We start from the raw sequence: 27,594 nt of genomic DNA, 5'->3' as shown, positions 1-27,594 counted from the left end.
TATGCGTCATCTTCCCCCCTTCATATCAGTTCACTACTTCTACAGTTTCCCCTTCCTCTTAAAGACAATCCCAGTTAGGAAAGGCAAAAGATCCTAAGCGTCCCTTGTGTATTGAGCTCCACTTTTCATAAATCCTCACTGGGAACATCAAAACAGAAGGAAATAGTTACCTATGTAAGTATTTTATCCTTAGAGGGTAAGAAAGAATATCTCTGTGTCTGATTACTTAGATGTCAATGGAGTTATGCCAGCTGCACATCTCATCCAAAAGTATGGATGGACAGATAAGAAAGCACAAACATTAAATAAATACTACAACACTGAACAGTAAGAAATCTCCTGACCCCTAGTATTGGCTGGATGGAGAAAAAGAAATGTGATCCCTCCTATACCACAACGAAGAAAATATAGAGAGAACAGATAGCTTTGAAGTAAACGGAATCAAAACATAAGCAATGCTTTATTGCAGTAGCCAGTAGCCAATTAAACTGGGAACTAGTACAAACAGATTGAACGAGACTCTCTTTTAACAGAGATCTATGGTAACAAGACAACTTCTTTCACATTTTTGGAAACAAATATTTAAACCATAAATCAAATAAAACATCAACATTATTCATTGCAACACCATGAAATACAATATTTTTTAAAAAAACTGCAGAATTCTACTCTTTATACAATGTTCTGCAAAATTTGTAAGAAATTTTTATAAATTAAAATAATAAAATGAACTTTATTTTTGTTTTATAAAGCAACACACGCTGTTTAAAAACAAGTATACCTTACTTAGAACTGTGAATAAAACTGGGTGAAAACAAGCTGAAAATATGACCACCAAAAATACACAAACAACCATCACCTCTTAGGAAGGCCTTCTGCTATAGAAGGTGCTATGTTAATTGTACATACAGCTTTAAACATTGCAATATACCACAAATAAACCTTAATAAGGTCAAAAATAGGACCCTTTGCAAAAAGGGGTGAGTTGGCAAATCCCAATCCAGTCGCACAGTTACAAGGAGCAGTAACTTCAGCAGATATTTGACATAAATCAGAATCTACTTTTGCTTCCTCTCCTCAAATATATGTAAACTTTTAAGAGTACTTTAAGTAATTCTTGAAAATTAACCTCTTGTTTGGCTTAGAAATGAAGAACTCCCTTTCTTCACTTTTTGTTCAGAATCTGACTTTATCATCTCAATGTATTCTGTTTAGGGAGCTGGAGGAGAAAATCATTATGTACCATGTGAAAATCCACACCATCCTTCTCAGTTCAGTCATAGTACAGTATATTGCCAAATCTATCCAATAGGATATATATAATTTCCATTTGGTTTAAATTCTTAAGACATATATTCTCTCTTTACAAAGTTCCATCACATGAAACCAAATTGCTTATTTATTGTTATTGGAGGCACAACAGGACCCCAATTAGACCATTCGCTATAAAGAATTGTTCTTTAGATGTTGTGTCTGTAGAGGTTTTACGTGATATTCATAGATTTTCAGAGCTGGCCCCAGTTTTAATGCAAGTCCAGTCAATACATCATTTCTTGTCATCAGTAGCAATGATTTGCCGTCAATTTCCTAGAAAAAGAATTAACAAGTAATTAAGGGAAACGTACACATCTAAAAGATTACAAAACTATTCTCAACAGACAAGAGTTTACTAAAGAGGATCATTCATGAAAAACAGAAATACTATGCTCTATTTTTTCATAAACTGTAAACAAATGATGACATATGCTGATGGGCTGATTTTCAAAAGTGCTCACCCCCTGCAGCATCTATTGACTTCAGCACCTCTAGAAATCACGCTATTTATTCAGGTGTGTAACTAGAAGCATCCGCATTTGAAATTTTTCCAAGTTGTTTCAAATTCACAGATGCTGGTAAATGTTTTAATTACTAGGTACAGCAGGAAGGGTGGTCTTGTGGCTAATGCAGTGACCTGTGGTGCAGAAGATCTGAGTTCAAGTCTCAGCTCTGCCATAGATGGTTTTGTATGATCTTTGGCAAGTCACTTGATCTCTCTGTGCCGCAGTTCCCAGCTTTTTAAAAGAAGATGATAATATTTCCTTTCTCCCTTGCTTTGTCTGCCCTGTCTATTTAGAGTGTATGTCACTGTGGCGTTTTTGAAAATCCCACCCCAAAATCTGAGGCCACTTTTAAAAATTTGCCTCTAAGTGACATCTCTAAGGTCACAGAGCCAGGACAGAATCCACATCCCTTGTATCCCAGTCCTGTGCTTTCATCACAGGACCATCCTTCCCCTCACAATCCTGCAGGCAGTGCTTAATTTGTGCCAAGGCTTGCCAGGGCTGGGCCCCAGCACCTTTAGGCTTGGCAATTCATAGCCCCAGCACCTCTGGGCTTGCTGCATCAGTTATGAATGTAAATAAATTGCTTGAGCCCTGGCACCTCTTTCATTACAAATTAAGCACTGACTGCAATGATACTGTGTGGCACAAAACACTGAACGCAAGCTACACCTACAGGGCTCTATACATGCATCAAAGTGTAAAGAGCAATACCTTTCTGGCATCACATGGTGTAGCTGGAATGCTTTCTGACGTCAGCAAGTCCCAGAGAAGTTTATAGCTTTACACAGTTTGCCTACACTGTTTTATGTTCTTTTTTCCACAAAAACAACAGCATTTACTGATTTAGAATTTGTTAGCAAATAACGTAGACCCAGTTCACTCCCTATATTCATTGCTATTTGCCTATACAGTAATATAAATATACATAGCTAGTTATCAAAATGTACTAAGCTGCCAGCATTTAGGTGAAGCAAGAAAACGACCCACCAGAAATGCAATGTTATTTTGTATTTACATATTCCAGTACTACACATTTTTCCTTACTAACTGAAGTGAACAAAGAATGTCAACTTCAGAGCATATTAGCCATTGGGTTCACAATTCAGACAAAAGGAAAAACATAAGATTCATGCTAGTGTAAGTATTGATTGGCCTGAACTCTGATCATTCTTCACTTTGGATAACTATTAATGAATGCAAAGTTCACAGAGAATTCACAACAATTTTATAGACAAAATATATGCATTAATGATAGCCCAAGAATTAACTGACCAGTCTGTGGCACCCACACACAATAACTTTGGAAGAACTGTTTATAAATATTTTCAATTAGGCTGCAGCAAATCAAAAGTAGATTTTGGTTTAAACTTCCCCCACAGCCTCATTACTCTGATTAATCCCTCAAATGAAGCTTGTCATCATTTAATATTTCTGATAAATGTGTGTTTTCAATATCTCATTATCCAAGTATAGTAGCTGCCTCTTACCAATTGTTGAGCATGTTAATGGTCAATAATGGTGTCTACTCTTTCTTCTCCATTCATCACAATTCTCTTTGTAGTGATTTTGATGCCATTAACTATTTTGCTGGTTGTTATGATTGATTTGAAGTGGCCTTTCCCACTCTTGTTCAGTGACGTGATGGAGGATGAAGAGCAGCCCCCAACTCGCTGGGAACCAAATGAAGTAAATCCAGTCCCTGAAATAGGAGACACTCCAGCAATAGAGACAGAGTATCCTTCACCACTTCTGCTTCTTCTTCCATGGAGTCCTCGCTGAATGCCAGAAATTCCATCAAGTAGATCATCCCAGAGTTTCACTGTAAAGGAGTCCATTCCTCTCAACACATCTGTGTGGGGGCTACTGAATGGAAATTCAGAATCAAAGTGACTCCCACCCCTGCCTCTCTCTCTACCTCTACCTTTCCCTCCACCTTCACCTCTACCTCTTCTGTCTTTTTCACTTATACCTCCTTCACTAGACATGTCATAGACATCCCGTTTTTTGGCATCAGATAAAATCTCATATGCCTTAGAGACTTGTATGAATTTCCTCTCTGCTGCCTCTCTGTTCTCTGGGTTTTTATCAGGGTGCACCTTCAATGCCAGTTTTCGGTATGCCTTTTTAATGTCATCTGCAGAGGCATTTCTTTGCACTCCTAGAATGTCATAATAATTCACCATCTTGTCAAGATGTCCTCAGCAGCAAAATTCAGTCTCTCTCCTCAGCAACCATTGGCAATCCAGTGAAACGCTAATTCCTCTCGGCACTCTCGCCGTCCCTCAAGTTTAATATTGTTGAGTAATATCACAAATTTTTTAAAAGGAAAACATGTTTATATTAAAGTGATTTACAAAATGTCTCTTTGTGCTCCTCCATGTTTTTGTTAAGGTATCTTCATTAGAGAGAGACATGGAAAACTAGCTATTTTCCAACCAACAGTCTGCTTTCAGGATAGCTATGAAGAGACCTTTGTTGGAGTGGGGATTGTGACATCAGAGATAAGTCAGCTAATAACCATGCTGAGGACTTCAGTTCATTTGCATACTGCAATCTCATTGCTTAAAGTGCTTTACATTGGTTATGAAGAGTCAAATTTAGCATGATTGAAATATAACCCTCTGGCTACATGACAGCCATGAATATTATTATTGTTTCTGGTAGCTGGCACTGAAAGTTTTGCTTTCTCTGTTAAATATACAAAATCGTAACATGTGGCAAAGGGCTACATGCATCAAGTCACCCACACACACCAGCTGCATTGTCAGGACTTGTGTTTTCATCTGCTGAAGCAATGCAGGCATACTAGCAAAGCTCTTCAAATTCAGCCTTGCAATGTGTTGCAGTCTATTTTAGTGTCTTGCTCTTTGAGCCAATTGTTCAGAATGTTTATGGCTCAGATTTTCTGTCTCCGTACTTTGCATCTTCCTGCTTCTCTAATTCCCCTCTATCCTCAACTCCCTCACAGTTACAGCAACCCCGTTCCCTGCTAATTTGCTATTTTCACTTTTTTGTAGTAATTTCTTCCACTGAAATCGACTTACATCCACTGAAATCAGAGAGATATTAAGATTTAATAATACCAGCAGAAGTATAATCACCTTATAATTAACCACTTACACTAGTAGTCACAATATACAGTTTTTAAAAAAATGTCTTTTATTCATGTGAGAGAGACAAGGGGGGTGAGGTAATATCTTTTATTGGACCAACATCTGTTGGTAGAACAGACAGGCTTTTGAGCTTCACAGAGCTCTTCCTCAGATCTTTTTCCTCATCTGTAAGACATGTTCAGGTTTTAAAGCAGCTTGGAGCCATTTATCAGGGTATTTTATGGATGAGTATCGAGAAATGTACTATACATCTCATTACAAAAAAAGCGTGGACTCAGTTACTATTATGCAAAAAGTGGGATTCGAGAACAAAGCAAGCAATCACATTTTCCAACAATTCCCTAATACATATGTTGTAGCCAACCACTATACAAAAGAATGGCCCATGTGTTCCCTCTACTTAATGGAAGCAGTACAGTGGAGACCAATTTTCCATGGCAAAGGTAAGGCAAGGGGTTATGTGGGACGCTTTCCACCACAAACACACACTTTCCCCCACAAGTGTGTGTGGCTAGGGATGTGGGGAAAGAGCCACATTATATGCGTGCCTGCCCAGTCCTGCCCTCAGGCGAGTACATAAGTAGGGTGGAAAGTCCTGAGATAGCATTAACTCCTGGTGCAATTTCACAGAGGATAGCCAGGGGCAACAGCCAATGCCAGCACAGCTAGGGATCCCTCTGTGTTGCCATAGCTGGGTTCCTAATGATAAAGATCTGAGGACCCTCAGAGATCCAAGAATTAACACAAACACACACACATAAATGGAACCTGAACTAGTGGTTTTTGGAGGAAAGTTGCAACAGCTGTCCTACCTTCATCATAATAAAAACAGCACTTAGCACTTCTATACTGCCTTCCATCAGGTGATCTCAGAAGCTCTGCAGATATTCTTGAGAGTCAGCCTCACAAGAGTGCAGTAAAGTTGGCAATTATTCCTGCTGCATTATTGACAAGGCAACGGAGGCACAGAGAGGGTAAGATTCTTGACTGAACTCACCCAGGCACGTCTGTCAGAGGAAGAAAAGCCAGAGCCCCTGACTCCTTAGACTGTCTTTTTCTTAATCATAAAACCTCCTTTCGTGGGGTGGTGGAAAGGAGTCACAGGTGATGTTCTTGATGGTGTTAGAGAAGTAACAGACTCAGTCAAATCTCTTGTCTGTCCAATTCCTCATCTTTAAATGTAAAATATGCTGAACAGTTAGCAGCAGCTGTAGAAAGAGGCTCCTTGAGCCCTTCCAGAGAATTACCCCAAACAAGGCTTTTTTCCACAAGAATGAGACTAAATTTAGCCACCAGGCTGCAGTCATAAATCATCAGCTGGACTTCATTTCTCAGGCTTTAAGGTCAGTTAGATTAATTCAGTAGCAAGAAGCTAATTTTATTCCTTTTTGAATGCCACTTTTGGGGGGGGGGGAAAGCCTGCAATTCATTGTAGCACTGGACGGCTCTATGCTAAATAAAGAAGGCTAGAACGGAATTTTGATAGGCTTCTTGTCTGTGAGAGGAAGAGTTTGGAGCTGCAACATTTGAAACGCCTTATGGAGGTCCTGAAAGGATGGATGGATGGATGAGGTGAGACACAGAAGTTTTGTATCAAAGTTTAGAACCATCGCCATTAAATGACCAAAGTCTTTTAGTGCAAAGATATCAGGTACATCAGAATGTAACAGGCAAAGAGGCAGCCTACAGGTCCTGAAATCTGTTAAATCTTTGCTAAAACATGCATGCTATAAATATATCTCTTAAGCCAAATTAAAAAGGTGGTTGCTGAATTGTATGATTTTTAAAAAAAATGGTTTATATATATATATATATATATATATATATATATATATATATATATATATATATATATATAAATTACATATACACAAATTACATATACACACACACACATTATATATATATATATATGTTACATATATAAAAAGATTCCAGATTTCTATCCTCCCCTTCAAAATTGTTCTTATCAGCTGCAAAAAACATTGATTTTTACAATTTTTGCAAAATCAAGCAAAGAAAATAGGCAGAAATAGAATGTCAGGAAGAGATTATTACTATGCAGTTTTCACAGCTGTAATTTCTATCTGGCCAATATTTTGTAATTTATCAGATCCTCAACTAAATGAAATAAGCAGCTTTTAAGAAAACATCCCCTCGAAGGATGCAGAAAATAAAAATGAAACTGTTTCTAAGTAGGTACGTTCCCATATCTTCATTATGGAGAGATTTTCACAGAAGACAACATTGTTATTTGTTTGACTTTAGGTCATTGTTGTGACTTTTGTTGGCACTGAACCATGAAACAGTGACCTGTAGGAGAAAGGATCCATATTGCATTAACAGCTTACTGAGTGATCAGTCCCTGGCTACCTTTTTAATTGATTCTTCTTCACTGATCCTTCCCTGTCAGATCAAGACAGCTACTGTGGAACCTTTCATCCAAGGGGGAAGTGTCACCTTTGGCTTCACTGCTTCTACTCAGATGGCAGAAATGCTGTAGGAGTAGGCTGTTCCAGCCATCACCTTGTTTCCCCTGAGATAAAAAGCATACCAGTGTCTTGTGCCTCCTCTCCAGCAGCCCAACAAGTGAAGCACCAACATCTTTCTCAAGGCAATTACAGGACGGTAAGCCTGACTTCAGTACCGGGTAAATTGGTTGAAACTATAGTAAAGAACAGAATTGTCAGACTCACAGATGAACATAATTTGTTGGGGAAGAGTCAACATGGTTTTTGTAAAGGGAAATCATGCCGCACCAATCTACTAGAATTCTTTGAGGGTGTCAACAAACATGTGGACAAGGGGGAATCCAGTGGATATAGTGTACTTAGATTTTCAAGTATCAGAGGGGTAGCCGTGTTAGTCTGGATTTGTAAAAGCAGCAAAGAGTCCTGTGGCACCTTATAGACTAACAGACGTTTTGGAGCATGAGCTTTCGTGGGTGAATACGAAGTGGGCATCCGACGAAGTGGGTATTCACCCACGAAAGCTCATACTCCAAAACGTCTGTTAGTCTATAAGGTGCCACAGGACTCTTAGATTTTCAAGAAATCCTTTGACAAGGTCCCTCATCAAAGGCTCTAAAGCAAAGTAAGCTACCATGGGATAAGAGGGAAGATCCTCTCATGGATCAGTAACTGGTTAAAAGGTAGGAAACAAAGGATAGGAATAAATGGTCAGTTTTCAGAATGGAGAGAGGTAAATAGTAGTGTCCTCCATGGGTTGGCACTAAGTCCAGTACTACTCAACATATTCATAAATGATCTGGACAAAAAGATAAAGAGTGAGGTGGAAAAATTTGTAGAAGATACAAAACTACTCAAGATAGTTCAGTCCAAAGCAGACTGCAAAGAGCTACAAAAGGATCTCACAAAACTGGATGATTGGGCAACAAAATGGCAGATGAAATTCAATGTAGATATATGCAAAGTAATGCACATTGGAAGGCATAATCCCAACTATACTTATACAATGATGGTGTCTAAATTTGCCGTTACCACTCAAGAAAGAGATCTTGGAGTCATTGTGAATAGTTCTCTGAAAACATCCACTCAATGTGCAGCGGCAGACAAAAAAACAAACAGAATGTTGGGAAATTTTAAGAAAGAGATAAATAATAAGACAGAAAATACCATATTGCCTCTATATAAATCCATGGTACACCCACATCTTGAATACTGTGTGCAGCTATAGTCGCCCTGCCTCAAAAAAGATATATTGGACTTGGAAAAGGTTCAGAAAAGGGCAAAGACAATTATTAGGGGTATGAGGAGAGATTAAAAAGATTGGGACTTTTCAGCTTAGAAAAGAGATAACGAATGGGTGATATGAAAGAGGTCTATAAAATCATGACTGATGTGGAGAAAGTAAATAAGGAAGTATTATTTATTTCTTCTGATAACATAAGAACTAGGGGTTACCAAATGAAATTAACAGGCAGCAGGTTTAAAACAAACAAAAGGAAGTATTTCTTCACACAACTCACAGTCCACCTGCTGAACTCTTTGCCAGAGGATGCTGTGAAGGCCAAGACTATACCAGGGTTAGAAAAAGAACTAAATAAATTCATGGAGGATAGGTCCATCACTGGCTATTAACCAGGATGGGCAGAGATGGTTGTCCCTAGCCTCTGTTTGCCAGGAATGGGCGACAGGGGACGGATCACTTGATTACTTGTTCTGTTCCCTCTGGGGCACCTGACATTGGCCACTGTGGAAGACAGAATACTGGGCTAGATGGACCTTTGGTCTGACCCATTATGGCCGTTCTTAGGTTCATGTAGCAGAGCAATGTGCTGTTGCTATGCAAGAAGGCCACTGCTTTCCCCCCTACATTCAATTTCTCTGTCCTGATTACTTGTAATGACATTAATCAAAGAGCTTTTCCTCAAACCAAGAGAGCAAGACTCCCAGGCAACAAAGCAGCATGCAACTGAACTTGTGGACATAATTCTTTGAGAGCACCTTCCTTCTGAGGAATTCAGCATTTTATAAACATTAACAAACTTATCCTCCCCACACCCTTAGGAGGTAGGGAAGTACTATTCCCATTTTACATATGGTGAAGCTTAGGCACAGAGCGTTTAAGTGACTTTCCTGAGACCACACAGAAAAGGCTGTGGCCAAGGCAGGACTAGAGTTCAGATTCTTCAGCTCCCAGTCTAATGCTTAGATCACAAGAGCAGCCTTCCTCCAGCTACAGTGCATGTCCTGTAAAGTGAGAATATTGTTTAAAGATAATAATCCCAGTGGTTGCCACCCAGAATGTTCCCTTTCTAGGAGACTGACCATGCCCTAACCTTTGTACAACCAGCCCGTATAATGAAAATGTGAGGAGTCAAAGGGCAGTGACAGTCAATCCAATCCCATTTACCTGTTCTTGAAAAGCATTGGCTTGTTCTTCAAATCCTGCTGTTCTGAAGTAATTTACGACATCAGCGACAGCCCAGTCAGCAGGATCAGGAGGTCTCCCATTCTCTACTGAACTACAAAATGCAAATTTAGACAGGCAATCACTATGTGTGTGCAACCCATGTACTCTTTCCCCCAGGGGAAGGCATCCTCCAGGACCCTCTTAAAGAAATGACAGTCACTCACATTCTTCCCCACTTCAAAGACCCAGTGTCAAGGACACCAGAGAAAGGCAGGATACCTCTCCCTTGAGAATACATTAACGCTAGTCCTCACATTGGCCAGACGGGGTCAATAGAGACTCCTCATGCAGGGGCTGAACATGCTGCCTTCACAGCTCTCCCCAGCCCCCTACTGCCCTCGGAACACAAGACGTACCAAGTTTGGGATTGAACACCAGTCTCCCAAGACTTGGGCTGCTATTTGTTTCTCCTACCAAACTCTGTTCAGATGACTTCAGTATTTTCCAATGTGCATATCCCCAATGGACTATATACATAAACTCTCTTATGAATCAGGGATGCATCTGCACCGTTAAGCACTCTACATGCTCCCATTATCCAAGTCTTTCAACGTTGCCTTTAAGATTTAACAAATCTATGGATTTTCTAATCAGCTAAGAATCCTTGAAAACATCTGTTAAACACAGTCAGAATTGATTCCTTTCTGTGGCTGACCTCAGCCAATTGCTTTCAACAGCATCAGAAACAACAAATCATTCAGAATGTTACCCATTAGTTATTAATTCAGAGTGATTCCAGACAGCATTGCTTATCCCTAACCTACCTTCTTATCTCAGAGAACCTTTTTGGCTCTGCAAGTTGTTAATAAAACCTACACATAACTAGCTTGACTCTGGCTTTCATCCAGTAATTTAAGGACATGAACAGTCACTCACAGGAAACACCTGCTTTTATAAAATGCTTCTACAGTTACAGCTTTCAATGTACAAAAGAAGTTCAGCCACAGATATTTTCCATTTTAACTGTGCCATCCCTGTCAATGGTTCAGTTGTAGCATCAATGAGGAAATAACAAGAACTAATTTATATATATATATATATTTCTGAAATCAGGCAAAACACTTCCATGGTCTCAAATGATTAAAGGGGTTCCCAAGAGAGAAACAGAGCCACAGCCAAAGGTCTTTATAATACATATTTTGAATATGAATATAAATAATCAGAAGCCAAAATTCAGCCTTTAGATACGTTGCCCAAGATCTCATTGTAACCACTGGGATTTGCATGCATGTGTCCCAGGTCAGAAATCTGGCCCAGAGACTTACTGCTCTAGCTTCCTTTAGTTTGAACATGAAAGACAAGGCCATTTACAGTATCTTTCATCTTTGGGCAGTCTTTAGCCCTGGAGTCTAATCCCAGGTGCACAGCACATACATGCATATCTATGTATTTATAATTCACTCGTCACTATGGAATGCAAAGGCTATCAAAGCTTATGTGGTCATAAAAGTACTCAAGAAGACTGTACTATCTATCAGAGTGGATTTAGAAATTTAAAAAATTAATTCTCTTGCTTCACTTTTCCTTCTCTCGTCTCTTCCTGCATCTGTCTATACTGAGCTTGTTTGGATTACTAATAGGGAAAGCAATGCCCAAGTGGTGAATCTTGCATCTGACCTCAAAACTCGTGAGGTTCAGGATCACCGTGATGGAAGGGAGTTTCTGCTGCTGAGAAGGTCTAGTCCCTGCCCCGATGAGTGTTAGCTTACCACAGCAAAAGTATCTGTCTAGATATCTATACGGCCCCCATCACCACAGCAGCAGAAGGGCTCCACCATTCCTGATGACTATAGTGGTTGCTTGTGGTCTTAGGGAGCTATGTGATCCCTAAAATAGCAAAGGCCAAGTCCATTCTGGGCCTTGACAGTCAGGATTCAAGTTGTAGATTGTGGCCAGTATTGGACAGAGTCAAAACAGCATGTTGAGCACCCGGTGATGTGCTCAGGAGATTGATTTTGGCCTATTCTTCCAAAGGTTCCTCTTCCCACTATCACTGCTTCCATCTTGCGCGGGCTTAGTCAGGCAGCAATGCTAGACCACTATGCATTTCAGAGTGGCAGGAAGATCGATTTCACAGAAAGAGGCGGTAATCATCTCTGTCAGCACAGGGTCCACGGTCTCCTAACTGCTTTTGACCAGCCACAAAGAACAGGGGCACAATTGCAGATGGTGGCTCAAACTTCACTGAGTGCTTCGGGGGTCTCCCAGCTGTGTGATTGGCTGTTGCTTCTCCTCTGACTCCTGGGGTCTATATTTGTATATGACAGCAGAATTCTGGATCTTTGGAGTTGCATGGTAACATTGCTTGCACATTAGGATTTTAGCCCCTTTAAAATGTTTTGTCACTCATGAAATATAATACAAAAGCATTCCACAGCCGTAGCCCAAAAACCACAGTAAGTTAAGGGCCAGGCTGAGAGCCCTTCACAAACAAACCCACTGATTTCAATGGGGCTACTTGTGGAGTAAGATACTATTCACTGCAAGCAAAGGATTAAATACAGAATGGATTTTAGTTTAAGATTTTTACATAAACCTCTGCATTTTCCCCAAGGTGCAGAATATGCCTCTCACATCACATTTACAATCTGCATCATTGCACCACTTAAAATAAAAATTGAGCATTAAAAAAGTATGGTGAATTTTAAAAGTGCTTAATTTTCCATATTCTTTCTATATAGCAAACAAAAGATTTAATGTGCAAAAATGCCTATTAACATTTTGTTTACTAACAAATACATTTTAATTTCAAGCTTAATGTGCTTCAAGGCCTGTTTTAAAACATTTTATTTTTAGGTTTTAGTTCTCCATGCTATTGCTCTTAAATATTTATGCACAATGGTCCAGACTCACGCCAGGTATAAACACGTTAACTTCACTGGAGCTACACTGGTGATTAACTGGTCCCAGTAAGTGCAGGCTCCTGCCTCACAAATAGCAGCATCTTGCTCAAATGAGAGGTGGTTTCAAAAACTACAGAACTTAAAGCTTGGAAGGAGTGTGGCAGAATCCAGTTGAGACTGGCTGGATTTGTAACCTTTCTTGGCTCCCAGACTGTGGATTGAACAGCTTCCTCATTGCCTTATTACTCTTGTGCAAAGCTCAATTCTTTAGACAAGGAAAGGGAATGTGCGAGAATCATAGCTTAAGCCATAAATTCGTGTTTATGTCCGGCACACAGGGTGCCTTAAAACCTTAAAGGGGCTGGCGTTTTATGACCTGACAGGTTGAATTGCCCAGTACCAGATGCACTGATTACGAATAAAATTGTGGCCTGTTTGCTTTTCACCACCGTCTGTGTATTGTGCCTTTATTGCCATCATGTGGTGGAAGCAGAAAGGTCTGGAAAGATACAGCAGCATCTTGAAAAAACAGCTTTTACTAAAGCTATTAATAACCTCTTTAACATAGTGCCAAATGCTTATTTTGTACATAAGCACACACATGCTGTATACATTCACTTAGAAACCACAGCTTCTGTTCAATTTAATTACATTACCCAGCTTTAAATAGTCACCTTCAATTAGTAACTGAGCCTCTACCATTTGAGCCAAAAGGGAAAATAATTAAATATAAGCTGTCCTTGTTTTGATTACTTTCCCCCTGCAACACCTATGGCAAAGGTGAGGCTTCTAACTGAGGGTGGTTTCCGAATGGACATACATGGTATGATCCATGTATAGTTACTGCAGAAATGCAAATCGCTGTGCTGTAACCAGTGCTTAAAGTAGATCTAAATAGGAGGGGAAGCTCACCAGTTTTGATAGCTGTCATCAAAGGTCTTGATGTTACGTGGTAATAAGTTGTTGCATCATCATCTTATAGCGATGAGATGGAGCATGTGGGGAGAGATTAGGAACCATTTATCTAATTTATCTACCTGGTTTTATATCGTGCCCATCACCGTGCACGATATTCCCTTTGGGGGAAATGAGAAGGAATGTGTCTGAAAGCAGTTTATGTCCCCAAGCAACAGGCCTGCAGCCAACCGAGCCAAAGTGTGTGTCTGCGTGTATACACGCATGCACGCAGCTTATTGTTCCCCACCCAGTGCCACTATTTAGATTTGACCAGGGTGAAGAACCTGCACTGATGTCAAAAGGAATAAAAATAGCAGGTCCTAGAGGTTTTTAGACAGGAAAGTTGGAAGTACCTTATTTCAGACAAGACATTGCACCAAACGTATGTATCATCTCCATCTATCATCATCTCTGGATGGGCAGAAAAGCCAGCACGGGGTCAGAACTCTCTTTGGAAAAGGTGGATAGGTGCCTCCCAGCTGGGACAACTTCTCAGATCAGGCTGCTGTGCCACCCACTGGCAGGAAGCCTGGAAGCCCCAGGCAGGTACCTGGCCTGCCAACTACCCCTCTTCTGAGTCCCTACCTGAGCAGTTCTCACCCCCTCAACAGAGGAGGAGCTCTCTCATGCTATCTCCTTCGTCAATCCTTGGTTGTAAGGATGGAAGGTGCTGTGTAACTGCAACTTTAGATGCTTACTCTCAGCATTTGTACAAACAAATTCATGAAAGCTCTATACGACTGGTCATGCGAACAGCAAACATAAATAAGAAAAGAAAAGAAAAGTGAACTGCAAAGATTAAGGCCCAGAATTTTAAAGGTAGGTAGGCATTGCTGTGCTCAACAGTGCAACACCTAAATGATTTAGGAGCCTGAATTTCATTTTCAAAAGGGATTTAGGAACATCTACTGTCAATAGGATTTATGCTTCTGAGGCGGCGGATTCACTACAGATTGGAGAACAGCATGGCCAGTGGCTGCATCTACCCTAGGAGCATACACAATAGCACAGTGCTGGGAAAAGGTGCACACAAGTGACCAGGTGGTGCCCTTGCAAATGTCTGTGATGGGTAAGTTCTTAAGTAGGGCTACAGAAGTGGATTGTGCCCTAGTGGAACAGGCAGTGACCCTAGGTGTGGATGCATTTCCAAAGCTTTGTAACATGCTAAAACGCATCCTGAAACCCATTTAGATAGTGTTTGGGTGGAGATCGAACATCCCGTCACTCTCTCTGAGAAGCTGACAAAATCTGGGAGACACTCTGAAGAGGTTACTTCTATCAGGATAAAAGGCAAGAGCGCCTCTCATGTCCAAAATGTGAAGACTGGTTTCCTTCCATGAGGCATGAAGTTTTGGGTAGAAAAGTGGTAACTGAATGTCTTTGTTTATGTGGAATTCTAATGAAACCTTAGGTAAGAAATAAGAATGGGGATATAAGGTTACCTTGTCCTGGTAGAATACCATGTAGAGTGGATCAGCTACAAGTACTCCCAGTTCCCCTACCCTTCTGGCCAAGCCGATGACACACTGTATCTCGGGAGAACACCCTGCATCCCCATGTTCATTCTTATAATAGGATTGTGTGGTATCCAATGCAAAGTTTGTCAGGTCAGGTGTCTTTGGAAGGCTCACGATGCACTGGGCTTTCTTGTTATAGAAATGTTATAGGTTGTAATTTCATGTATATAGTTATGAGGCTAAAAATATGTCCTCATGTCTTAAAACAAGCCTAGGCAAAGCTCTCCAGGAACAGAGGGGCAGTTCACACCTCATCAGGGCATGTATGGGACAAACCTAGCCAAGCCTCACAGGAACAAAGGACACCGGCCTAGGCACCAACAAAGGATCTGGCGGACTCTTGAATGAGTCATCCCCCTTCCCTTGGTCAGTCAGGGACTACAATGAGGTAATGCTCACCTGACCCGGGGGGGGGGGGCGCAAAGCCAAGAGGGAAGAAAGAACATGATAGAAGGAAGAGACGTTTGCCATGCTCTCTCTCTCTCTTCCACCTCCATCTACAGACACCACCACCAAGCGACTGAAATGCTGATCAAAGGGGAGAGCCTGGCTGCAGGGCAACCAGCCAGCATCTAAGTTTACAAGGGCGCTGAAATCGTTAAGAACAGCTTAGAATGCATTTTGCTTTTATTTCATTTGACCAAATGACAAATCTCACTTGTTGTGCTTTGACTTATAATCACTTAAAATCCATCTTTGTAGTTAATAAATCTGTTTGTTTATTCTACCTGAAGCAGTGTGTTTGGTTTGAAGCGTGTCAGAGACTCTACTTGGGATAACAAGCCTGATACATATCAATTTCTTTGTTAAATTGACAAACTCTCATAAGCTTGCAGCATCCAGCAGGTATAACTGGACACTGCAAGACGGAGGTTCCTAGGGTTGTGTCTGGGACTGGAGATATTGGCTAGTGTCATTTGGTTGCACAATCCAAGCAGCTTACATGCCAGAGACTGTGCGTGGGGGTTCTCTCAGCAGAGCAGAGCAAGGCTGGCTCCCAGAGTCCAGGACTGCAGTGACCTAGCAGATCACCGGTCCAGATAACACCAGGGGAATGTCACAATGACTATGAGAAATGAGGTAACTGAACAAGGGAACAGCTCCACATGGATTCAAATGGGGGTTTTCTCAAGGCAGTGAAGTAGATTAAGGTTCCAAGGTGTAGTTGGTTTTTGTATGTTATAAAAATGGTTAGAGAAGCACTTAATAAACCTGGCAGCAGGAAGATGTGTGAATACTAGACATCCCTGGACTGGTGGGCAGAAATTTGTAATGGCAGTTAGGTGGACCTTACTGGAGCTCAGAGACAGGACCATAGTTTTTAAATGTAGCCAGTGATCAAGTATGCATGTGTGGAGAGACTCAGAAAGGCAGAGTGGCTGCTCTGCGCACCAGGATTGGAAACGCTTCCACTTTTGCCGGTAAGGTTTCAGTGGTGGTTTTCTGACTAGAACATACTCCCAATTACCCAAATAGTGTGGGGGTGACCGAAGGCACCACTGTAGTCACACCCTACACACTACTGTAATAATCTGTGTACATAATATGCCTTGTGAGGTATCATTTGAAAACTAAGAACTCACTGGTCAATAATATCATGGTAAAATGTTTGTAGTAACATTCTATGTAAAGTCATAAACATAACCTGAAATGAGGTCTGAAGCGTGTTTAGCAGATAAGTCTGGGTAAACCAGTTTCTCAAAGACAAAGGACAAAATGACACCTCTACCCAAATGTCATCAAAGCTGGCGGGCAAAAACTTCTCAAGTGGCCATTTATTGGCAAGGAAGGGGGCAGGAACAAAAAGAACAAACAAACAACAGCATGAACAGCAAACAACAGTATGAAACCTCTTTCACCTCAACACTCCATGACTCCAGCCTCACAGGGGGAGTGAACTTTATCTAGTGGTAACCCTCAGGAAAATCCATTTCAAAAGGGGACTGAACAGTAAAGTGAGGGGCAAAAACACCCCAAGGTATCTCCTCCTATTCGACTTTCTCTCTTTCATCTAAGACAACAAAAGAAACAAGCTTTGGGAGCAGATCCTGGCCTGAGAATTTGGTCAGCAATGTTCCTGGGAACATGTGGTACGGATTTCACCTTGACCAAGTCTGGTTTATTAAGTTTTAGCAATAGAAAGCGCTTTATCTTTATTTCTGTTGTAACCATTTCTTACTTTAATGCCTGGAACTTGTAGTCACTTAAAATGCCTGTGTAGTTAAATAAACTTGTTTTATTCTTTAAATCAAAACGAATCCAGTGTTGTGTTTAAACTGAATTGTGTGGGTAACTCTCCATTTAAAGTAACAAACTGTTGGATATTGATTCCCTTACAGGGGCAACAGACCTAAGATATCTAAACTGTCCAGGAGAGGGCTGGACAGTGCAGAACACACATTTTGGGTGAAAATTCAGGACTGAATTCTGGCCTGTGAGATAAATGGCTCCGATGTCTATGTGGTGGGCGATGCACTAGGCTCTGGATCTTGCTCCTCCTTGGCAATTTACATGGTAAATAGACCGCTCTGTAGACTGTCATTACTTTGACTCAGAGAATCTTTGGTCTTGGCTAGGCAGCGCTAGCAAGCATATCAAACTGCTCTGAGTTCGAGGATGCTGATTGGAGCAAGAGTCCATTTGCCTTGAGCTGTGCAGTTCTGAAAGTGGGTACCCTAACTTAACATGGAGGCAAGTAATTATGATCTTTGTGGGAGGTCAGAGCAAGAATGGAACTCCCACACAGAGCTTGTGGGGGATCCCTCAACCAGTTGAGAGAGTTGAGGACTCTATGAGGAACAGACAGCTTGTGCTTGTTGGGAGTATAGACAGATTTGAGCCAGGTTTGAAGACACCAAAAGTCCAGTCTTGCATGGAGTGTCACAAGCTGCCCTCTGTCCCAAAAGTTGAAGGGCTTGCTGTGGTTTGGGGGCTCTGATGTAATGTAGCAATGAGAGTGACTTTGTGGGGAACCTGTCTGGGGGGCAGGTATGCTCTGGCAGCTGCAGTCTAGAGTGGCTCCAATGCAGTCTATGTGTGGACAAGTATCAAGGCAGACTTTCTGGAATTGAGATGAAGTCCCAAAGAGTGGAAGAAGGGTAGGCCCTTGTTGGTTGCTGACTATACCTAGAGGAAGGAGCAACCCTTGAAGAGCGAGTCATCCAGATAGGGGAGGATGATGATCCCCACTTGTCAAAGATGGACTGTGATGACCAAGCGGACTTTTGTGAAGACTCTCTTGCTGGCTGAAAGGCCAAAGGGAAGAACCCAGTGCTGGCAATGGTTGTTGCCCACAACAAACCATAAGACTCATCAGTGAGCTGGATTACAAGCCATATGGAAATACTCATCTTGGAAGTTGAGGACAACAAACAATTCCTCTGGATCTAATGAAGTACAGTTGCTGCTAGCTGAGGAATCTCTCTTGCGGCTGAGAAGGTGAGGGGTTTGAGCTCTTTATCGTGAAGGGTCCATCTGGACCAGTACTATTTTTTTTTGTTAACAGTGTTGACCACTAGAGAGTTTGGGATGGGATGGGAGAAAAAGATACTCTGAACACTTGGCTGGTACTTAGTAGTTTTTGTTAGCCCTCTTGCAGGCAGGCAGGATGATCACTAGAGTCTGTCATATTGTACAGGCTGGTAACAGTACAGCATCATTGCTAGGCAAGGCAATCTTTCTTTGAGGGAAGGTATGCAAACCAGGGGGTGCTGAGGTTCCTATATCGCCTCCAAAGGGATCTGCAGGGCCTCTGATATTCTCTTCATTAGCTCTTGGAAGGTCTTGAAGTCATCTACATGGGATGATGAAGGGGGCATAACAGCCCTATCTGTTGAGGAGTAGGACTTCACTGAGGAGATACGTCCTCCTCTGACTTTAACTCTTGTGCCCCAGGAGGGTCTGGCTGGGGAAGAGGGTCCCTAGGTACCAGTGGCTGTTGTTCTGGTGAGTCCCACTGCGTGACAGCAGTCTGTACAGCTGATCACTATAAGGGGTCTGCCACAGCGTGCTCTACTCACCACTTGAGGTGCCTCCTCCTGGGGATTAGCTCTTTTCAGGTCCAAGGCCCCCTTCTGCTGGTCGCTGAACACTCTGCTGCCACTGTCTCTCCCGGGTGCTACTCAGGGTGCTCTGCCTTCAGGGCTTGGCCCACCAGCTTGGTCACTATAGTCCTCCCATTCTAGCGTATCAACGTTTTTTCTTACAGTCTCAGGAACTCTTCTCTTTCACTGCCCCAATGGTGTCACTCCCCTAGTGGCTGGTAGGGGAACCCAGGCCTGCCCTCTATTCCAGGTTCCAGCTCAGGGACCCTCTAAACAGCACCCGAAGTCTGTACCATCCTGACTTTTCCATGTGCCTTTCTTACTCCTTCTGGCTCCGCCACTCAAATTCCTTCCTCCCAGGGAGTAACTGCAAACTAAAGTCTATAGCTCCAAACATGCCTCTCTTCCCAACAGCAGTGACTACAGACTACTTCTTGCAGCCCCTTTCTGTTATCAGCTCCCTGGCTTCATAGAAGCCCCACCTGTTCCTAGGTGAGCTTACTGTAATTAAGGCTTTCCTTTCAGCCTAACTATCCCTTGCAGCCTAATAGGTTAATTGGCCCCTCTGGATGAGTATGGGAAAGATGCCCCATCATAGGGCCCCAGGGTTCACAAACTCACTATGGTGAGGTCCTGCCGAGGCTGATGGGACAACCACCAACTGGTTCCTGGGGTCTCATCCTTGGGATATACCTAGGGGAGCAGGAAGCTGGAATGGGAAGATGGTGGAGTCTTGGATGGGAAGTCTTTAGAACCTAAGAAAGACAGTACCAGAGCAGGGATCAAGAGGAATCTGTGTTTGGAGGGCTCCAATCCAGGTACCCATGACGGTGCTGCACTAGGATGCTTGCTGATAGACTCCTCAGTATGTATGCTGGAAGTCTTTTCGGTGGTACTGGCATGTTGATACTGGAAGAGGTAGAAGGCTTGGCAGTACCCATACTGGGATGTGGAGTTTCCCTGCTCTCTGGACTTTGGGGTGACTTTGCCTTTCTTTCAGGTTCCCTGTCAGGAGAATGGTGGCTTTCATTTTTAGAAGTCTTTGAAGCCTCTGAAGCTGCCCCTTGCCCCTCTGTGTTTATCAGAGCCAGAACCAAAGAAGCTAGAGCACCCTGAGAGGCTGATGCTGATGTACAGGAGGGGGAGGAGGGGTTTCAAAGCCCAAAGCTCAAGGAGCCCTCCTTAAGAAATAGTTTCAATCTATCCTCCCTTAGCTTCTTGGATCTGCTCTTGAAGCTGAAGAAGACCTTACCCTTTGATGGGATGTAAGATGTTCTGAGGCAGCTGGAATGCCCATCGCTGAGGGGAAAAGATCTGTGGCAGGTCTGGCAGGGTTTGTAGCCTGAGGTTTTGGGTATAACCTACATAGGAATAAGGGCCACAAACCCACAGAGGCCAAGGGTGATGGTGGCCCTGACCACAAACAAAAGAAGTGTGGGATGCTCCCCTGCCCCAGAAAGCACAATTTTGTGCTAGAAATTAAAATAAGGAAACAGCAAAGTAAATAAAGAAAATACTAAAAAATAAAAGAAGAAAACAAGCAGGCCGGATTAAGGCTAACAAGCAAACACTGTGATATTCTGACTCAAGCCGCAATGGGCTGAGAAGGAACTGGAGCAGTGACAGGTCAGCCTCTCCCTATATACCTCTGGACCAGAGCATCGGGATGGGTAGGGCACAGGTGCAGATCCATAGGCACTGCTGATGAAAGATTTCCAACCGAAAGTGCACGGGCACACATGCACCTGGCGTGGAGTACCCATGGGGACAGTTACTCAAAGAAGAACAAAGCATTTTCCCCCACAGACCATTATGAACTTGACATAATCAGGTACAAGGTGCGTATTTGCTTTATGTTTGTTTTCCACATGCAGAAAGCAGAAAGGAATTCCATAACAGTCTTGGTTGAAAAAAACCACAGCAGGATGCCCCCTTTAACCAATGTAATGTCTGAGACCTCTGTTTCCAGCTGGAATGCAATAAAGACAACTGCAAATGGGGAAGGCTTGCAAACCAATAAATACACCAGTTCCTCCACCCTCAACCATTAAAACTAATGGAGGAATTTAAAGAAATTTTGGTTTTAGTTTTTTGTCTACATATAACATACCCCAGGAATTCACTTACTTTTTGACATCCAGAGAGCCATTCTCCTTGTTTTCCATGTCAACAGACAGCATGGAGAGGGTAGAGGTTTCTTTAAGTTCAGCAACTAATCAACGAGGGGAAAAAAAGCTGTGTTTAATAATCAGTAAATACAAAAGAGAAATATAATGTAACAGAAATGAGTGTTCTCCTGCACAAAACCACCTGCCCTTTGGAGAGAAAAAGTGCAGTTAGGACCCTGCTTTCCTCAGAAGCTGATAACATCTTATAAACTAGGAAAAGCTGATGAGCAAACTGCAGAGGTGCTCTCTGCTCTACAGACAGAGACTGAGCATTCAACGTGACCCTTTTCCAAAATAAGTGTTTTCTAATACTTATTTATAGGGTTTTCTATGCCCCCCTCCCATTACTCTAGCATCTCACCTATGTGTATAGAATTTATTCTCACAACATCCCTGTGAGGAAGGAAGTATCGGTGCCCCACTTTACAGGTGGGGAAACTTCGGCACAGATGAGCTGGGTGATTTACCCAAGGTTACCCAGGAGGTTTGTGGCAGAACCAGGAATTAAATCCATGTCTACTGAGGCCTACTTCTGTGCTTTTCCCACACAACTATCCTTCCTGAGCTAGTGAAGCGTCTTCAGTAGCTGTAGTGAGTGCAGAGGAGAGAAGCAGGGACTCATAGTTAGAGTGAAATTGAAGAAAATCCAATTTATTCTCCCTTCTCCCCCCCCCACCCCCGCAGTATGCAGGGATATTTTTGCAGTACATATTTTTGCACCACTATTATGTTCATGGGAGAAGTGCAGAGGTGATCCAAGACTTTTTTCCTCCCAGCAATTCACTCCAGTTTCACAGAGCACTGGGTAACTACCTAAATATTCAAGATGTTCTTGCTGTGGCATTAATGGATGCCTATGACATGTCAGAGCCCTTTGAAGGAGAAAAGAACGGGAAACCATTACATCTATGTAAAGTTTACAAAAATCTAGGATATAAATTAACGTTTAAAAAACCACCGTTTGAAAAACCATTACTATATTTAATATATAATTAACAGGATGCAGAACACCAAATACAACTATTACAAACTAATCAAAAAGGTGTTCCTTTGTGTACTGTAGATCAGATCATTTAATACAATTCCCCCCAATCACGTCTCACTCCATCTAAGGACATTACTGCAAAATGACAAGTGCAACAATTATACTATTAGCAAAATGTTCTCCCCTGATACAGTGAAACAAGATGAAAAGAAGAAATAAAGCTGCAGGTGTGTGTATTTTCATTTACAGCACACACAAACAGACAAAAACTTGCAGTTCTTAATTACTGAGATGATCTGTTGAGAGTTGCTTTCTTTTTTTGCAATATACAAGGAAAGATTTTGGAAACTGAGTTACACACATTCACCATTTTATAAGCATCTCAGAAATCATTCACTAGGCAACATTACACCACATTGTCATTTTTCTAGGAAAAAAGTAAAAAAGAAAAACCTACCTACAAGCAACTAAAACAAATCATTTTTACAAGCTTATCAAGAACAGCAAAAGAACCCCCAAGGATTTCTTTCATAAAGTAGGCTGGCAAAGGAATTCAATAAGGAGGTACAATTTGACACAGTGAAATCAGATCAGGCTGGCTCAGAGCCAGCATGACGTTAGGAACCACATACAAGCTGCACCAACTGCCTTCTGTTTCATGGCTGACTTTTTAAAGACACAGTGTTCTTCTGCCTGCTCACGTTAGCTAAATACCTTCAGCATAATTATTTAATGCTATAAATCACACGTCTCCTGCTGCAGAATCCACTTAACAACTGCCTTGTAAAAGAGCCACAACTCTTTTGAAATTAATGAATCTTTTCCCCTACCCTCTTTTATCAAACAATTGCTTCCTCACAACTGCTTACACTGTTAAATATTCATAAGCAGTTTCCAACTAGTTTAACCTGAGTGAAAATAAGGAGAAAGCACATTTCAGATATTGCAGGAACAAATGTATTGCCGAGGCGCTAACAACATTTACCCTTGGAAAGAATCTCAGAGGGTCCAGTTTTAGCAATTTCTTTTTCATGAAAGAGTTCCTGCAAGGAGAGTAGAAAATCCTCCCAAATCATTAGACAGGGGAGTAATACACTTAATATTCAGTGTAAGATTCGTGATTTGCTTCTTGGGACCTCGACACTGTAAACCTTTCCCACTCACCCCTACGACCAAATGCAATGTATTTAGTAACAGTAAATTCTGTTAGGAGCAACTTTGCTCAAACTGTAAAGTAGCTGATCCAAAAAAGAGGTCAAGACTCACTATTAAGAACCTCTGCTCAATTCCCACTCCAAAGACGGTCTCTCCAGAGCAGTCCTGATGCTCCTTGGATAGGTGGTAAGGGGCAAATTTTGCACTACTGTTATCTGTGTCATAAATACTGTGTGAATGGCATACTTTGGTCTCCAGGCTATTAATCTGACATCTTCATGAATACTCCAGTCTCTGAAAACATGGTATTAGTGGTTTTGGCCAAAGTATTGTATGCAAGAGTTAAAGTCCATTTCCCTGGCAATTTCACTTTGCCTGCATTATGCAATGACAGGTAAATAAAAAAAGCACACACAAACCATTCAAACAGTACAATTTTGTGTTAAGACACTGCAAGTGGTGGTGGTACATGCTTTTTTGGTTTTTTAGAATTTATTTAGAATAAATAAATACACACAGATAAATCAAATGGAGTAATAGACACTTATTGGGCAGTGTTACACAGCAAAGGAACCCACCGCCATTTCACATCTCACTTAATGTACTGGAAAACGTGGCATAAATACGTGTTTGTTCGACAGTTTAGCTGCACAAAGCAATTCTCTTTGTTTCTCAAGAAGTGAGCAAGTTCTAAATGAGGACATCTTGAATTTGTTGCATCGGTTTGTTTCTAACTTTGGTAATGAACTGACATTTGAGGATCCAAACATCAGGCAGCTATTCCCTCACACCCTCTCATTCCTTCCATCATGCTGTTCAATTAATCCTCTGAGTATTTAAAATAAAGTTCACACTGCACACGTGTTCTGCCTAAAAGTCCTTTAAAAGCAGAGATATGAATCCAATACATTAATGGCCTATGGAAGAGTTCGATGCTGAGCCCTAATCTCCAGGTTCTGTTGTTTTTAATCAGTTATGAGGTAACTTAATTCAATTAACAAGGAGATACTGTTTGGAGAAATATTGGTGGAGAGGGTGGGGGCAGGCAGGGGACAAATATGGAGCCTTGTTGGACTGCTTGGTTTCTGTTACTGGTGAAAGGTATTTTCCAGGCCACACTGGGAATGAAGTGAACTAGGCAGTTCTCAGTTCCATGTCATGGGGTCAGCCCTGGGTGGCCCTACGTTTATTTTATCTGCACAAGATCAAACATTCAGAAATCAGTGCAGACATTGTACATTTATTAATATCCAAACATCCGCTTTCTACTGAGAAGCTTTCCATGTTCCTGGAAGAGCCTGCAGTACAAGAAAACCAAATACCTCACACATGCATGGCAGCAAAGTGCAGCAATCTTTCAGTGGAGGAGAGAGATGTTGGAATTTAGATCTGGGAGAGCAAGACAGAGCCAAATGATCTTTTCTTTTGCAATGACATGGGGGAGAAAATGTCAGCAAATTTGTTCAAAGAGAAATTCAAGTGAAACAAAAAATCAAATCACTTTCACTTTGGAACTCCAGTTTTCTGCTGGACTAGCTAGGCAAACTTCTCTTGAAAGAATGAAAAAATTACTGTTAAGCTGTGTGGAATGTAAACTCTTAAGAGTGTGATAATCCCCTCTTTTATTCTTCTTTTTAAAAATAATGCATGATTCTTTTTGAGCTCATCTTCAATCCAGCAGCAAGTCCTGGCTCTCCACACAGGACTGTTGTAAGTTGCTCTAAATATACTTCAGGGCAAAGCATGCATTTTTAAGGAAGCTGCTTAGGAGAGGAATACAGCAGTAACTGAGTCAGAAGAAGGAAACTGAATATTAAAAAAATCCCATTCCCTCTGAAGTGCACAGCAGACCTCACTTACCTTTCTTCATAGCCAGCAAAAGGCTGCCTTCCTCCAACACAGCTGCACCCACATGCAGAGTTCCAAATAGAAGATGCTCTGGCCAATCACAGACAAGCTATCAGGTAGTGTGGCATGCTGGGAGCTGTAGTCCATAACTCCAGAGCAAGAGTCGCAATCAAGATTTTACGGTCACTATGAACTCTCAATAAAAATATGCAGACCTACATCTGAGACCCACTAGTTGGGAAGGAGACTTCCTCCATGCTGCATTAATTTTTAAAGCATTGATTAAAGGGGCAGGGAACCTAATTTACTCTTTACTTGTAAACAACCTAGTAAATTAGCACTGTATAAGTTATTTTTACTATGACTATTTAAAATATACTTATGATCATGGAATAAATTATTATAAGAAAGACAGTCTGGGACTCCAGGAATGGAGGATTTTGTGGTGGGTGGGTGTGGGTGTCTCTCTCTCTCTCTACTGGATATTTAAAATCTTCATATTGGTTTTCCTTATATTTCCTTGCAGTTAGACAACCCACAAATTAGGAGTTTAACCAAAGAAGAGCAAAAATGCTCAGAGATTTTATCCAAATTTAAAAAGAAGGCAAAAATCCCAAATTCCCCTTCTTAATAAGAATCTTCCACAACCCTGTAGAAGATGAAAAATATCTGACAGTGAAGAAATCATCTGGCGGTTTTGTTGTTGTTAAAATTAATTCTTGCCAGGATGTAGATGGCAATTTGAAAGTGGCACAGATTTAGGCCAATCCATTGCCAGTCTACCTGCATAATACCCATAATTATCTCTTAGATCATTAATAGCAACAACAACAACAAGACTCCTAATTCACACAACCTGCTTTCTCATCCCCCTCCAAACTATCTGTTCTCTGACTCTAAATATTCATTAACTTGCCAGCAAGGGGCTGCATTTCCCCCTCAGCTCCCTATTTTCCTGTAGTTTGATTATCATTCCTTAATTGCATTAGGATAGAATCTGTTACTTACCTTGGCACACAGCTTTGAGACTTTAATATTGGTTGTCTTGCCCTACCAGGCCTTCACGAATGTTAATGTCCCAAGCCACACATGCCATTACATGTGCCAGGATCAAAAACTGCTGTTCCTGAATTGGACGAAGAGGTCACTGTAGGGGAGCATGAGGCACCCTCTCTTCCCCGAGGTCCCCTGCTGGCTGAGTGTTGTGCTGCTGCTGAGCATGTGTGTGTAGTGAGCTGGCTAAAAGCCAATGGCAGCAGAGACGTCAGTGGGTTTTGTGGGGCACTTCTCAAGTAGAAAACGTGTGAAGAATACAGTTGTGTAACTTGCACGAATCTGGCATTAAGTGACACATGGTGTAAATCAGGGCAGAAGGGAAGAGGTGTTGAAGGAACAGCAATGAACAAGCGGGAGGATATCACATTCTGGGGTGCAATCTAGACCAGTGAGGGGTTGTGTTACCACCTGCCCTGCAACCCGGGTGTCTCACAATGTTTTGCTGCTGTTGCTCCCAACTCGGGTGACTGCCTTTTCAAAAGGCAAAAGTGGGACACATGCAAGAGCCCCGCCCCTGCTCCTCCTCTTCCCTCTGAGGCCCCGCACCTTGGCCAGGCCAGAAGCCAGAGCCAGGCTGTGGTAAGAGCTGTCCAGGGACCCTGGGCCACTGTGGGGAGCTCCCAGATCCTCCACTTGCTCTGGGTTAGGGGCTGGGGTGACTGAGAGCAAGCTCCTGGCCTGTATCCCCGTTCCCCGGGGTGCACCCCAGGGAAGGTGGAGGGTCCTGGACACCCCACAGAGGCCTGGGCTCCCTGAGCAGCTCTTACTACTGCCCGGCTCCTGGCTTTGCCAGGAGGCGGGGCCTTGTGAGGGGAGAGGCCTCATGGTGAGGGGAGGCTAAGGCCCACCTCAGTTAACTGCTCCTTTTCCCCCCGGAAGAGGCTGGTGCTGACCCTAAGCCTCAGGCAGTTTATTACAAGATTATTATGATGGCATGTGTGGTGTGAATACAAGTGTGCGCTCAGTCACAGAGGAAGATAAAGGAAAGGGGCTCCGGCTATATCTTGCACCTGTTTTGTTGGTGTTGGAAGGATTAAGCACAAGGAAGTGTCTTGTCCCCCTGTTCCTTCTCATCTCTCCTGAGACAATAGTTGCTGTTTGTCTTTTTTCCCCATCCATTTTCTCTCTCATTTCTCTTCCCTGTCTATTCT

The 27,594-nt window shown here is 42.1% G+C and overlaps 1 protein-coding gene across 6 annotated transcripts; it reads right to left on the bottom strand.

Annotated features, from left to right (window-relative positions):
* Positions 1–448: 448 nt before the first annotated feature.
* On the bottom strand, positions 449–26,845 carry SAMD13 (sterile alpha motif domain containing 13). Of its 6 annotated transcripts, none has more exons than XM_045028655.1 (5): positions 26,396–26,533; positions 21,359–21,443; positions 9,812–9,923; positions 3,311–4,872; positions 1,452–1,587 (listed from the first exon to the last, which is right to left on the bottom strand). In XM_045028655.1, the coding sequence occupies exon 4, from the start codon at positions 4,004–4,006 to the stop codon at positions 3,326–3,328; it is 681 nt and encodes a 226-aa protein (XP_044884590.1). In that variant the 5' UTR covers positions 4,007–4,872; positions 9,812–9,923; positions 21,359–21,443; positions 26,396–26,533; the 3' UTR covers positions 1,452–1,587; positions 3,311–3,325. The 6 variants fall into 6 exon arrangements, with proteins under 6 accessions (XP_044884597.1, XP_044884590.1, XP_044884591.1 ...); XM_045028656.1 differs by lacking the exon at positions 26,396–26,533 and adding an exon at positions 22,842–22,961; XM_045028662.1 differs by lacking the exons at positions 3,311–4,872; positions 26,396–26,533 and adding an exon at positions 25,400–25,436 and having other exon boundaries at positions 449–1,587.
* Positions 26,846–27,594: the final 749 nt, after the last annotated feature.

Source organism: Mauremys mutica, chromosome 8 (assembly GCF_020497125.1).
Source record: "Mauremys mutica isolate MM-2020 ecotype Southern chromosome 8, ASM2049712v1, whole genome shotgun sequence".
NCBI lineage: Eukaryota > Metazoa > Chordata > Testudines > Geoemydidae > Mauremys > Mauremys mutica.
Note: the sequence above shows the minus strand (reverse complement) of the source record. Positions and strands in the feature narration are given on the sequence as shown.